The sequence below is a fragment of the Tribolium castaneum genome, chromosome 2, assembly GCF_031307605.1.
Source record: "Tribolium castaneum strain GA2 chromosome 2, icTriCast1.1, whole genome shotgun sequence".
In the NCBI taxonomy this organism is placed as follows: domain Eukaryota; kingdom Metazoa; phylum Arthropoda; class Insecta; order Coleoptera; family Tenebrionidae; genus Tribolium; species Tribolium castaneum.
Window position 1 is genome coordinate 1,465,000 of NC_087395.1, and position 15,411 is coordinate 1,480,410.

The following is a 15,411-nucleotide window of genomic DNA, read 5'->3' on the forward strand; positions in this document are numbered from 1 at the left end:
TTAAATTTTCTGTATCATAAGCTTAGTATCAGATGACTAATTTTTGTCAAGCAACTCTTCCGAAGATATTGACATTATTAAATAAATTCAAATTGAAAACAAGAAGCAAATTAATTATTTCCAAAAATCTAAAAAAATATTACGTATCGAGGTATCATCTAATATTTTTTTTAGGGTTTCGTACTCTTCAATAGAATTCAAATTTTTCTATTAAAAATGACAAATTGTTCTAGATTGTTTTTTTGCTCCATGGCTCTTATTCGACCTACCTTAAAATTTCCTTCATTTTTGGAATTGCAATTTATTGCACAACGACCTTGAAAACAATGCATTAACCCCCTCCACAGTTACCTTCACACTGCGCAGACGCGACTTAATCAGCAAATAAATCCTACGTTCTGATTAATCTGACTTAGTTTGATTCGCGATCTGAAACAAATAGTTAGCAAGAAAATGACTGACATTCTAGTAAGTGTAACTTTTCTCTTATTTTAAGTTAGATTTATTTATTCATGGGGACCTTTTTCGGCATCAGAACTAAGTCACAACAACATTTTTACAAGAATATTTTGTATTAATTTCGTATTTTATTCATGTAATTTGAAAAACTAAAAATTTTTTGTTTGCCTGTATTTTGCCTATTCAGAGAAAAAACTAAATTGGTCTGTTATCATTGTTATCAATGTTGTTATTATTGTTACCAATTGTAATCAATTGTTATCAATTATATGTATTTTCAGTGATTTTTAATACAAAAGGCCACACATTTTTTTGCAGAAAAACATACAATAATTCAGTGTTATAGACAAGGTGAGTTTACTAAAAAGTATATTTTAGTTACATGTCCAAAAATAATAGTTATACGAAATTTAGCGTTTGATATTAAATATGTACTTTAAAATTTTATTTTTTTAGAATTTTTAAAAAAATTAAAAATTAAATAATTAATACCTAATACCAATTAAAAATAACTAATTCTGCGTTTTTCGAAATTTGAAACAGTTTTTTTATAAAAAAAATGTGTAAAACTCAGATTACTTTAACCAACTTTTAACCAGAGATTTATTATTATACGAATATTTTGGTCTACGTAGTGCACGTTTTAGAACTAAAATCACAGTTTTTTCTTGAGGTTTCGCTGAAAAAGATTGAAAAATTACCAATTGGAATCCAAAATTTGCTTTTTTAATTTTTTTTGTGTACGTTTTTAGCTAGAAATGCAATTATTTCAATAAAATTTGTTAAAAACTGATCGAAAAGTTACTCAAACATTCTTAAATAGGTGCTATTTTAGCTTTTTCAGTTCGTTTTTAAACCTGAAACTCAATTATTTTGTAAGATCTTTCCAAAATACGCCTCAAAAATACCGAAAAATATAACTTATGTTACTTTTGTTAATAATATATTTCTACTATCTTTCAGCGTTTAAACATATTTTTGAGTTTCTTAATTAAATAAACCGAACTGAAAAAACCTTAATTCAAAACCCAAAAATTACATTTTTCAATTTTTATATTTTATCCGTATTTTGCTGTTGTTGGATTAAAAAAATAAGTAATTTGTCTTTATCCCCTTTGGCCTTAATTATTTTAGAATTTATTTTTCTTGATTATTTTTCGTCATTATTTCGTTGATTCTTTTTTTAATCGTTTCTGAAATCGGCGTTTTTTAGACCATTTCATAAATTCATCTTTAGATTTTTTGGATTAAAAAAATAAGTAATTTGTCTTTTTCCCCTTTGGGCTTAATTATTTTAGAATTTATTTTTCTTGATTATTTTTCGTCATTATTTCGTTGATTTTTTTTAATCGTTTCTGAAATCGGCGTTTTTTAGACCATTTCATAAATTCATCTTAAGATTTTTTGGATTAAAAAAAAAGTAATTTGTCTTTGGCCCCTTTGGGCTTAATTATTTTAAAATTTATTTTTCTTGATTATTTTTCGTCATTATTTCGTTGATTCTTTTTTTAATCGTTTCTGAAATCGGCGTTTTTTAGACCATTTCATAAATTCATCTTAAGATTTTTTGGATTAAAAAAATAAGTAATTTGTCTTTATCCCCTTTGGGCTTAATTATTTTAGAATTTATTTTTCTTGATTATTTTTCGTCATTATTTCTTTGATTCTTTTTTAATCGTTTCTGAAATCGGTGTTTTTTAGACCATTTCATAAATTCATCTTTAGATTTTTTTGGATTAAAAAAATAAGTAATTTGTCTTTTTCCCCTTTGGGCTTAATTATTTTAGAATTTATTTTTCTTGATTATTTTTCGTCATTATTTCGTTGATTCTTTTTTTAATCGTTTCTGAAATCGGCGTTTTTTAGACCATTTCATAAATTCATCTTAAGATTTTTTGGATTAAAAAAAAAAGTAATTTGTCTTTGGCCCCTTTGGGCTTAATTGTTTTAAAATTTATTTTTTTTTTGATTATTTTTCGTCATTATTTCTTTGATTCTTTTTTTAATCGATTCTGAAATCGGCGTTTTTTTAAACCATTTCATAAATTCAGCTTAAGATTTTTTGGATTAAAACAATAAGTAATTTGTCTTTTTCCCCTTTGGGCTTAATTAATTTAGAATTTATTTTTCTTGATTATTTTTCGTCATTATTTCGTTGATTCTTTTTTTTATCGTTTCTGAAATCGGCGTTTTTTAGACCATTTCATAAATTCATCTTAAGATTTTTTGGATTAAAAAAATAAGTAACTTGTTTTTATCCCCTTTGGCCTTAATTATTTTAGAATTTATTTTTCTTGATTATTTTTCGTCATTATTTCTTTGATTCTTTTTTTAATTGTTTCTGAAATCGGCGGTTTTTTAAACCATTTCATAAATTCATCTTAAGATTTTTTTGTAAGTTCTTCTCCACCAAATGCTTCTTTAGAGTCTATTTAAAATTCTTTAAATCTTTTATAAACAATTCGTTAACATCTTTCCGACATTATTCAAATTCTTTTACGTCTTTTGAAAATTCTTCTTGTTCTGGTGTTCTTGTCTAGATTTTTCTTCTTTGACTCTTTTTCTAAAACCAAGTCTAGATCTGAAATTGTGACTCTTCTTTAGAATTATTTTGTAGACTGTATTTTGTTTTATAAACATTTTTACATTCTACATTTTTTTTAGATTTCACTCTGCGTGTTTTCAAAATTCTTCTGTAATTGTTTTTTTTTTGTTTTATTTTTTAGCAATGTTTCTGTGTTTTTTCCTAAATTATTCTGATTCTTTCTTAAAGCTGTTTCTAGACCTGAAATCAGGATTCTATTTTCAATCATTTTAGTTTCTTTTATTAATTATTTTCCAGTTGCTTCGTTACATTTTTCTCTAGACTCTACTCGAAATTATTTTATATACAATTATTCTACTTTTTTTCCGCATTCTCTAAATTCTCTTTAATTCTCTTCTCTAGATTTTTGTTAAAATTCTTCTTTAGTTCTTTTTTAAAGCAGTTTGTAGATCCAAAATTCGGACTCTTATTTAAATTATTTTATAGACTGTACCCAGAAATCTTTACCTCTTTTATAATTATATTAATGAATTCAATATTTGCATCTTGACATAAAAAATATGTATAAACTTTTTTCTCTTTAGAGAATATTTTTTATTAATTCATATTTATTCTTTGTAAAGTCTACTAAGTAAAACTAAAAATTAGAAAAAACACATTATTTAACATTAAAAGTTCTCCATTACAAATAAAAATAGGCAAATAGTTTCCACTATAAGTACTTTAATTAACTCAAATTAATTTAATCTAGGAACCCGATTATGACATAAACGCTCGCAACCTTTGTGGTTTCACTGAGCTTAATGGCTACGCATTTTCCGGCGATTTAACCGGAGTGGAAAAACTGACAGCAGAAGGTGCTGACGTCAACTCCACCAGCGTGGGCGATTACACAGCCTTGCACAGCAGCTCCTGGAACGGACACTTCGAAATTGTCAAATTTTTAATCGAACACGGAGCAGATATAAATGCCCAAACCTCCAAAGGATTCACTCCTTTGAACGGTGCCATCTGGGAAAAGCACAACAAAATCGCTCGTTTTTTGCTATCAAAAGGAGCCGATTTTCACATTGAGAACAACGAGGGATTTTCGCCGCTCATTTCCGCTTCCTGGACGGGAAATTTGAGAATGGTGGTTGATTTGATCAGACTTCAAGCTGATCTCAATCACAAAAACATAAATGGATATACTCCACTTCATGCAGCGGCCAGAAATGGGCACTTGTTTGTGGTGCAGTTGTTGATTGAAAATGGGGCAGATCTTGGGGCAATTGATAATTTCGGAAATAATGCATTGGTTATCGCTTTGAAGAATTCTGAGTTAAAGGTTGCTGATTATTTGGCTAAAAAAATTGAGCAATACAATATGTTAATGATTAAAAAGGAGTGATCTAAGTTATAATAATAATAATAATAATAATAATAATAATAATAATAATAATAATAATAGTAAAAATAAAAATAAACATTTATTATATAAACTGCATTGTAGGGTCTAAGAATTTATATTTTCTTACACCTTTTTATTCAATCAATAAAATGATTTAAAATATGTGTTTTTGTTTTTATTATTTTTCCCCCAACAATACTAACTTTTTTCATAAGTTAAAAACAAAACAAAATACGTTTTGTAAAAAACTTATTTACTGCACAAAGAAAAAGCTATATCTAAAGAAGTTGATTAATTGATGAACCTAAATATTGTTATAAATTAGCTGTTGTAAAATGAGTTCATTTTTTAGGCATCTCTTCAATCCAGTATTTTTCCATTCAATAAATATTTTTATTTTCAGGAGATTTTTTTGTATACTTTGGCACTAAATATTTTGTCCACAATTTCTGGAGAACTTTTTACAAAAATGTACACTTTATTCACAAGTTCAATTGCTTCAACAAAAGACAATTTCTAATTTTGATATGCTATTAACTAAAATTTCAGAGTAAAATAATGCTGGACAAGGGCTCGTGAATCTTCAGAATTAAAAATAATGCAACCTTAAAAAATAATTTAATTTAACAAGTAGAGTATTTCCAAGTCCAAAGTGGAAAAATTAAAAATTTAAAACTAAGTAATTTTAACGCTGAGAAACTGAAAAAGCATAAAGGTAATAAAAAATATTCAGATTCAAATTCTAAAAAACTAAGCTACTAAAAATCTGAGGACAAAAAAGACACTAATAATTTAAAACACTACATTCTGAATAAAAATCCAGTACACTAAGAGACTTAAAGGATAAAAACTTAAAAAGTGAAATACAAAAAAACAGTAAGATTAAAGTTTTGTAGATTCTTGAAAGAGTCATAAATTAAAAACACTACATAACAGCAAAAGAAGAACGGAAAACTGAAATTATAAGAAAGTGAAACAACAAATAACTTAAAAATTTAGGAACTGAACATGAACAATAGTAAAACTTAGCTGAAATACTTAAAAACGAAAAATGAAACTACGAGATAGAAAGAATAGAAGTCTAAAAAACAAAAAAAGTGTGATCTAAGTTATAATAATAATAATAAATAATAATAATAATAATAATAAATAATAATAATAATAATAATAATAATAATAATAATAATAATAATAATAGTAAAAATAAAAATAAACATTTATTATATAAACTGCATTGTACGGTCTAAGAATTTATATTTTCTTACACCTTTTTATTCAATCAATAAAATGATTTAAGATATGTGTTTTTGTTTTTATTATTTTTTCCCCCAACAATACTAACTTTTTTCATAAGTTAAAAACAAAACAAAATACGTTTTGTAAAAAACTTCTTTACTGCACAAAGAAAAAGCTATATCTAAAGAAGTTGATTAATTGTTGAACCTAAATATTGTTGTAAATTAGCTGTTGTAAAATGATTTCATTTTTCAGGCATCTCTTCAATGCCAGTATTTTTCCATTCAATAAATATTTTTATTTTCACTAAAATATTTTGTCCACAATTTCTGGAGAACTTTTTACAAAAATATACACTTTATTCACAAGTTCAATTGCTTCAACAAAAGACAATTTCTAATTTTGATATGCTATTAACTAAAATATCAGAGTAAAATGTTGCTGGACAAGGGCTCGTGAATCTTCAGAATTAAAAATAGTGCAACATTAAAAAATAATTTAATTTAACAAGTAGAATATTTCCAAGTGCAAAGTGGAAAAATTAAAAATTTAAAACTAAGTAATTTTAACGCTGAGAAACGAAAAAAGCAAAAAACAAAGATAATAAAAATATTCAGATTCTAATTCTAAAAAACAAAGCTACTAAAAATCTGAGGACAAAAAAGACACTAATAATTTAAAACACTAAATTTGAATAAAAATCTAGTACACTAAGAAAATGAAAGGCTAAAAAACTTAAAAAGTGAAATACAAAAAAAAAACAGATTAGAGTTTTGTAGATTTTTCAAAGAGTCATAAATTAAAACACTATATAACTGTAAAAGAAGAACATAAAGAAATTGGAAAACTGAAATTATAAGAAAGTGAAACAACAAATAACTTAAAAATTTAGGAACTGAACATGAACAATAGTAAAACTAAGCTGAAATACTTAAAAACCAAAAAAGAAACTATGAAATAGAAAGAAGTCTAAAAAACAAAAAAAGGAGTGATCTAAGTTATAATACCAATAAAATAATAATAATAATAATAATAATAATAATAATAATAATAATAATAATAATAATAATAATAATAATAATAATAGTAATAATAGTAAAAATAAACATTTAGTATATAAACTACAGTTGTCCGGTCTTAGAATTTATATTTTCTTAAACCTTTTTATTTAATCAATAAAATGATTTAAAATATGTGTTTTTGTTTTTATTATTTTTCCCCCAACAATACTAACTTTTTTCATAAGTTAAAAACAAAACAAAATACGTTATGTAAAAAACTTCTTTACTGCACAAAGAAAAAGCTATATCTAAAGAAGTTGATTAATTGATGAACCTAAATCTTGTTATAAATTAGCTGTTGTAAAATGAGTTCATTTTTCAGGCATCTCTTCAATACCAGTATTTTTCCATTCAATAAATATTTTTATTTTCAGGAGATTTTTTTGTATACTTTGGCACTAAATATTTTGTCCACAATTTCTGGAGAACTTTTTACAAAAATGTATACTTTATTCACAAGTTCAATTGCTTCAACAAGTGACAATTTCAAATTTTAATATGCTATTAACTAAAATTTCAGAGTAAAATGTTGCTGGACAAGGGCTCGTGAATCTTCAGTATTAAAAATAGTGCGACCTTAAAAAATAATTTAATTTAACAAGTAGAGTATTTCCAAGTGCAAAGTGGAAAAATTAAAAATTTAAAACTAAGTAAATTTAACGCTGAGAAACTAAAAAAGCAAAAAACAAAGATAATAAAAAATATTCAGATTCAAATTCTAAAAAACTAAGCTACTAAAAATCTGAGAACAAAAAAGACACTAATAATTTAAAACACTACATTCTGAATAAAAATCTAGTACACTAAGAAACTGAAAGGCTAAAAAACTTAAAAAGTGAAATACAAAAAAAACAGTAAGATTAGAGTTTTGTAGATTTTTGAAAGAGTCATAATTTAAAACACTATATAACTGTAAAAGAAGAACATAAAGAAATTGGAAAACTGAAATTATAAGAAAGTGAAACAACAAATAACTTAAAAATTTAGGAACTGAACATGAATAATAGTATAACTAAGCTGAAATACTTAAAAACAAAAAAAGGAGTGATCTAAGTTATAATAATAATAATAACAATAATAATAATAATAATAATAATAATAATAATAATAATAATAATAAAAATAAAAATAAACATATATTATATAAACTACAGTTGTACGGTCTAAGAATTTATATTTTCTTAAACCTTTTTATTTAATCAATAAAATCATTTAAAATATGTGTTTTTGTTTTTATTATTTTTTCCCCCAACAATACTAACTTTTTTCATAAGTTAAAAACAAAACAAAATACGATTTGTAAAAAATTTCTTTACTGCACAAATAAAAAGCTATATCTAAAGAAGTTGATTAATTGATGAACCTAAATATTGTTATAAATTAGCTGTTGTAAAATGAGTTCATTTTTCAGGCATCTCTTCAATGCCAGTATTTTTCCATTCAATAAATATTTTTATTTTCACTAAAATATTTTGTCCACAATTTCTGGAGAACTTTTTACAAAAATATACACTTTATTCACAAGTTCAATTGCTTCAACAAGTGACAATTTCTAATTTTAATATGTTATTAACTAAAATTTCAGAGTAAAATGTTGCTGGACAAGGGCTCGTGAATTTTCAGTATTAAAAATAATGCAACCTTAAAAAATAATTTAATTTAACAAGTAGAGTATTTCCAAGTGCAAAGTGGAAAAATAAAAAATTTAAAACTAAGTAATTTTAACGCTGAGAAACTAAAAAAGCAAAAAAGAAAGATAATAAAAAATATTCAGATTCAAATTCTAAAAAACTAAGCTACTAAAAATCTGAAGACCAAAAAGACACTAATAATTTAAAACACTACATTCTGAATAAAAATCTAGTACACTAAGAAACTGAAAGGCTAAAAAACTTAAAAAGTGAAATACAAAAAAAAACAGTAAGATTAGAGTTTTGTAGATGTTTGAAAGAGTCATAAATTAAAACACTATATAACTGTGAAAGAAGAACATAAAGAAATTGGAAAACTGAAATTATGAGAAAGTGAAACAACAAATAACTTAAAAATTTAGGAACTGAACATGAACAATAGTAAAACTAAGCTGAAATACTTTAAAACAAAAAAAAAGAAGTGATCTAAGTTATAATAATAATAATAATAATAATAATAATAATAATAATAATAATAATAATAATAATAGTAATAATAATAATAGTAATAGTAATAATAGTAAAAATAAAAATAAACATTTATTATACGTATAAACTACAGTTGTACGGTCTAAGAATTTATATTTTCTTAAACCTTTTTATTTAATCAATAAAATCATTTAAAATATGTGTTTTTGTTTTTATTATTTTTTCCCCCAACAATACTAACTTTTTTCATAAGTTAAAAACAAAACAAAATACGTTTTGTAAAAAACTTATTTACTGCACAAAGAAAAAGCTATATCTAAAGAAGTTGATTAATTGATGAACCTAAATATTGTTATAAATTAGCTGTTGTAAAATGAGTTCATTTTTCAGGCATCTCTTCAATGCCAGTATTTTTCCATTCAATAAAAATTTTTATTTTCACTAAAATATTTTGTCCACAATTTCTGGAGGACTTTTTACAAAAATATACACTTTATTCACAAGATCAATTGCTTCAACAAGTGACAATTTCTAATTTTGATATGCTATTAAGTAAAATTTCAGAGTAAAATAATGCTGGACAAGGGCTCGTGAATCTTCAGAATTAAAAATAGTGCAACCTTAAAAAATAATTTAATTTAACAAGTAGAGTATTTCCAAGTCCAAAGTGGAAAAATTAAAAATTTAAAACTAAGTAATTTTAACGCTGAGAAACTAAAAAAGCAAAAAACAAAGATAATAAAAAATATTCAGATTCAAATTCTAAAAAACTAAGCTACTAAAAATCTGAGGACAAAAAAAAACACTAATAATTTAAAACACTACATTCTGAATAAAAATCCAGTACACTAAGAAACTGAAAGGTTAAAAAACTTAAAAAGTGAAATACAAAAAAAACCAGTAAGATTAGAGTTTTGTAGATTTTTCAAAGAGTCATAATTTAAGAGACTATATAACTGTAAAAGAAGAACATAATGAAATTGGCAAACTGAAATTATAAGAAAGTGAAACAACAAATGACTTAAAAATTTAGGAACATGAAGAATAGTAAAATTAAGCTAAAATACTTAAAAACACATAAAGAAGCTATGAGATAGAAAAACTAGAAGTCTAAAAAACAAAAAAACTTTAAATGTAAAACTAAAAATACTATTAAACGAAAAAATTATATGCATTGTTTTTAAACTAAATACTAATAAAAAAATAGAAAAAATATCCTATTTTGAATTAGAAAGGTTAAATACAACTTTAGGACATTAGGACACATCAAGTCAATTTAGGAATTAAGAAAAGCAAAAATGCTGTTAAATATTTATATTTTTAACGAAAAAATTTATTCTATATATAATATTACGGAATAGGGAAGCTTGCTTTTCAATCTCTAAATTAGGTAAGTAAAAGAATAAAATCGACCTGTTCGAGGATTTATTAAAAAGTGATCATTAACAAAGATATGAATTTTGTGCGTTACTTTTGGTTCAGTCTGTATATCTAATATCACTTAATCTATTTCGCAAAATTTTTTGTTTAGGTCCTCATACAGGTTGATTCAATTATCCGATCTAACTACGGCTTTGAAATTTTGTGCACAACTCAAATTTTGAATTCAACAAAATTATTTCAAAAATGACTAAACTTCTAGATTTAGTAAAAAATTGGCGAAAACTTTTAAATTTTAAATAATAACCACCTAGGTGAAAAATCTCTTATAGTGAAAAACAAACGGATTTTACTTCGTAATTTTCATCGTTAATCGAGCAGGTCAAGCAAAAAGGTCAACAATTAGAACTTAGTTTTAAATTTCAAAAGTAGAAAAAAACTCTGACAATTCTTTTCGGTTTTAGTTTTTGATTTATAATTATAAAGACCCGAAAAATGGCTTTTTGGTTTCACTTCTTTGCGGTTTGATTTTATTAGTGACAATTTTGCTAAAATTCGTAAATTGTTTGCGTTTTTATCAGAAACTTCCTTTTGTTTATCATTTTACCACTAGATAAAAAATCAAATTTAAATTGTGGTTTGCACGTAAAAGAAAAATAAATCAGGGTATGATAGATAACGACAATATCATGGCCACAATTTTCTAGAATAGTCTTGTTATCAACAATGGTTTAAGATTAAAAGTTGGTTTCATTTTTAAAATTTAACTTGTTTAAATTATCGCTATGACTCATAAGAATACTATTTAAAAGCTGCACATGAAAATGTCATTAAGTCAAAATAATAATTAAATAGAAAGTTAATGTGATCATTCATAACCAATTTTTTTGAGATATTCAAAACATTAAAAAAATATTGTACCTAACTATTTCATGTGTAGGTACGAGTAGTGATTTGATTTAAACATTAAATTAAACCGTGTCAACCTTGACCTTTGAAATTGCATTAGATTGCTACAAGTATGCAAAAATGCAATAATTGATAAGAGAATAAACTTAAATGTAGTAAACCATTTGAACAAGAAACAAAAATTGAGCTGTTTTTAGATTTCTCATAAAACGTTGTTAATTTTATTCCACCTAAAAATTCCACGCTGTATCGTTGGGTTGTTTTCGAAATTATAAGCAAAATTTAAAAAATATGTACATAAATCATTTCCAAACCGATTTTTTAAATTTATTGGTTCAATATTGTTTGATAACCGAATTGTACAAAAATGAAATTAACAATATTTATTTTTTCATTTCTATATGTATTGCAAAATCCATGTTTTATTTTGTTATCATGAAAAAAAATGCAACCGATGTGTTGTCAATAAAATTGGCGGGAAATAGTTATTTATGGAATTGTTGATTATTATTTAACAAGGACAAAACTGATTTTTGAACTTAAACGTGTTCATGAGATTTGGTCGTTTTATACAAATTAAATTTTGCTCAGATCAATTTTTGAGGATTGAATAATAGAATAGTTCTGTAATAATTTATAATTTTGCTCCTCTAAATGCAATGTTTTACTTGTTATCTAGAAAAAGTTGCAATCGATGTGTCGTAAATAAAATTGGCGGGAAATATTTATGGAACTATTAATTATTATTGCTTAACAAGCATAATTTGTGTTTCCACTCTTTTTTTTTGACTGATAAGTAATTAATTCTTGATTCTAAAAATGTTAGTAAAATCTGGTCTACAAAACAAATTTTTGGGTTCTATTTATATTAATTATTATTTATATTTATATTAAATTAACATGCTTACGTAATTTCCGTGACAATGTTATTGTATATAGCTAAATACCCCTTAAAGAGATTAAATGGGGTTTTGAAGTTTTAGGTTACGTTTACAAATAGGTTTTCGATATGTACATACTGTAACTTATACCAACATTAACGGTATTTTGGTCATTGGAAAATATATTAATACCTAATCATTTACGTTTTGTTACAAACAAATGTCGCTAATTTTTTTTTATATTTTGTAGACTGCATTATTTTTTTATATTTTTTTACATTATCCAGATTCTTTATTAGATTTCATACTTGGTCAGCTTACTCTTTTCAAAATTCTTTTACATTTTATTTTAGTAATTATTTTTCTTTATTATTCTTTGATAGTGTTTTTGTACTCTTCTTTAGATTTATCTTAATTTTCCTCTGATTCTTTTCTAAAGCTGTCTGAAATTTGAACTCCAAATTAGATCATTATTTTTTAAAGCCATCTTTAAATTCTTTTTTTTTTGATTTGCCGCCATTTTGATGCTTTAATAGGCATCTTAAAGCAGGCAACGTCATCAAGTGCGATGTCATTATAGTCATTATTTGACGAAACATTTTACGAAAATTTTTAGGTTGGCAGGAAACAATTTCGGGACCGTATTTTTGCTAATTTCACAAGTTTCAGGGGGCGTTCAAGCAAGATTACCTCCATTATCATTAAAACTCTTGTTTTTTTTACAAAACTTTGATAACACAAAAATTTTATATCAATTTTTCACTTTCAAAATTGTCACAAAATCGACCAAAATAACAATTTTTGTTTAAAAACGGTAAAAAGGGAGCAAATTATAAAAAATAGTATAAGAAAGAGCACTCATTCTTTCAAAAAATTCTTTTTTGGAAACTGAATTCGTCCTTCCAAGACTGGTATTATGATTACAAAACTTTTTTATTTAATATACAATTATAAAATCTTCTCTAGATTGATTTTTCTTTAGAATTATTTTCTATATTCAAAATTCTTTTATTACATTCAAATTCTCCTTTAGATTCCACTTTACATTTTTACAAAAATCTTCTACAGTGTCGTTCCGATTTTTTAAAATTATTCCTTAATTTAATAATCTATACATTTTTTTATTCTTTTCTAAAGCCTTGCCTTGATCTGAAATAAAGACTCTTTTCAGATTACTTTAAAAATCATATCTTTAGATTTGTTCACACATTCATTATATTTTTTATCTTCTGTACTCTTTCTTGATTTCTCTTTACATTCTTCTTTGATTCTTTTCTAAAACCATCTGTAGATTTAAAATCTAAGTCTGCGTTAGACCATTTAATAAATCTGTCTCTAGTCATTTATTTTTCTTGATTATTGTTAGCATTGTTTTTTTAAAATTTTTTCTAATTGTTTAAAGGTATTACACAGAATGGGGTAGAGGGACAAAGTGGGTAGGGTGGTAAGTATATACATAAAACATTCATTAATAATAACCTATTTGGCTCTGGGAAAAATTAAATTCTAAATTATTAACAATCTCACAAAATAAAAAAAATAAAAACATAATTATTTCTAAATGTAAAAATGGAAAAATCTATCATTCTGAATAATAATAGTAATTAAAAGCTGGTACATAAAGCTTTGTTCTGTCGTTTGATGTATTTTAGTGTTGCTACAGTAAAACCTCTCAACAACGGACATCGATGAGAAATTTTTAGTTGTCCGTTATGGAGAGGTGTCCACTAATGGGAGATGTACATTTTAATATAGGTTTTACATTCCTACAAAAATGTCAGTTGTGAAGAAGTGTCCGTTAAGGGAGGTTTTACTGTAACAAAATAGTCTTCGCCGTTCCAGTTACATGTTTACTAGATAAAAAATCAAATTTAAATTGTGGTTTCCACGTAAAAGAAAAATAAATCAGGGTATGATAGATAACGACAATATCGTGGCCACAATTTTCTAGAATAGTCTTGTTATCAACAATGGTTTAAGATTAAAAGTTGGTTTCATTTTTAAAATTTAACTTGTTTAAATTATCGCTATGACTCATAAGAATACTATTTAAAAGCTGCACATGAAAATGTCATTAAGTCAAAATAATAATTAAATAGAAAGTTAATGTGGTCATTAATAACCAATTTTTTGAGATATTCAAAACATTCAAAAAATATTGTACCTAACTATTTCATGTGTAGGTACGAGTAGTGATTTGATTTAAACATTAAATTAAACCGTGTCAACCTTGCCCTCTGAAATTGCATTAGATTGCTACAAGTATGCAAAAATGCCGCCCTGTTGATGCTTTAATAGGCATCTTAAAGCACGCAACGTCATCAAGTGCGATGTCATTATAGTCATTATTTGACGAAATATTTTACGAAAATTTTTAGGTTGGCAGGAAGCAATTTCGGGACCGTATTTTTGCTAATTTCACAAGTTTCAGGGGGCGTTCAAGCAAGATTACCTCCATTATCATTAAAACTCTTGCTTTTTTACAAAACCTTAATAAAACAAAACTTATATATCAATTTTTCACTTTCAAAATTGTCACAAAATCGACTAAAATAACAATTTTTGTTTAAAAACGGCAAAAAGGGAGCAAATTATAAAAAATAGTATAAGAAAAAGCACTCATTCTTTAAAAAAATTCTTTTTTGGAAACTGAATTCGTGCTTCCAAGACTGGTATTATGATTACAAAACTTGTTTATTTAATATACAATTATAAAATCTTCTCTAGATTGATTTTTCTTTAGAATTATTTTCTATATTCAAAATTCTTTTATTACATTCAAATTCTCCTTTAGATTCCATTTTACATTTTTACAAAAATCTTCTACAGTGTCGTTTAGATTTTTAAAATTATTCCTTAATTTAATAATCTATACATTTTTTTATTCTTTTCTAAAACCTTGCCTTGCTCTGAAATAAAGACTTTTTCTTTAAATATTTAAATTCGTTTATAAATTCATTATATTTTTTATCATCTGTACTCATTTCTTGATTTTTTTTTACATTTCTCTTTGATTCTTTTCTAATACCATCTGTAGATTTAAAATCTAAGTCTGCGTTAGACCATTTAATAAATCTGTCTCTAGTCATTTATTTTTGTTGATTATTGTTAGCATTGTTTTTTTAAGATTTTTTTTAATTGTTTAAAGGTATTACACAGAATGGGGTAAAGAGACAAAGTGGGTAGGGTGATAGGTACACACATAAAACATTCATTAATAATAACCTATTTGGCTCTGGGAAAAATTAAATTCTAAATTATTAACAATCTCACAAAATAAAAAGAATAAAAACATAATTATTTCTAAATATAAAAATGGAAAAATCTATCATTCTGAATAATAATTAATAAGTAATTAAAAGCTGGTACATAAAGCTTTGTTCTGTCGTTTGATGTATTTTAGTGTTGCTACAGTAAAACCTCTCAACAA

At 24.8% G+C, this 15,411-nt stretch overlaps 1 protein-coding gene across 1 annotated transcript; it reads left to right on the forward strand.

Moving 5' to 3' along the window:
- Positions 1-347: 347 nt before the first annotated feature.
- Positions 348-4,556, forward strand: LOC107398978 (serine/threonine-protein phosphatase 6 regulatory ankyrin repeat subunit A). The gene is made up of 2 exons (XM_015984572.2): positions 348-468; positions 3,756-4,556. The coding sequence occupies exons 1-2, from the start codon at positions 454-456 to the stop codon at positions 4,392-4,394; spliced, it is 654 nt and encodes a 217-aa protein (XP_015840058.2). The 5' UTR covers positions 348-453; the 3' UTR covers positions 4,395-4,556.
- The last annotated feature ends 10,855 nt before the right edge of the window (positions 4,557-15,411 follow it).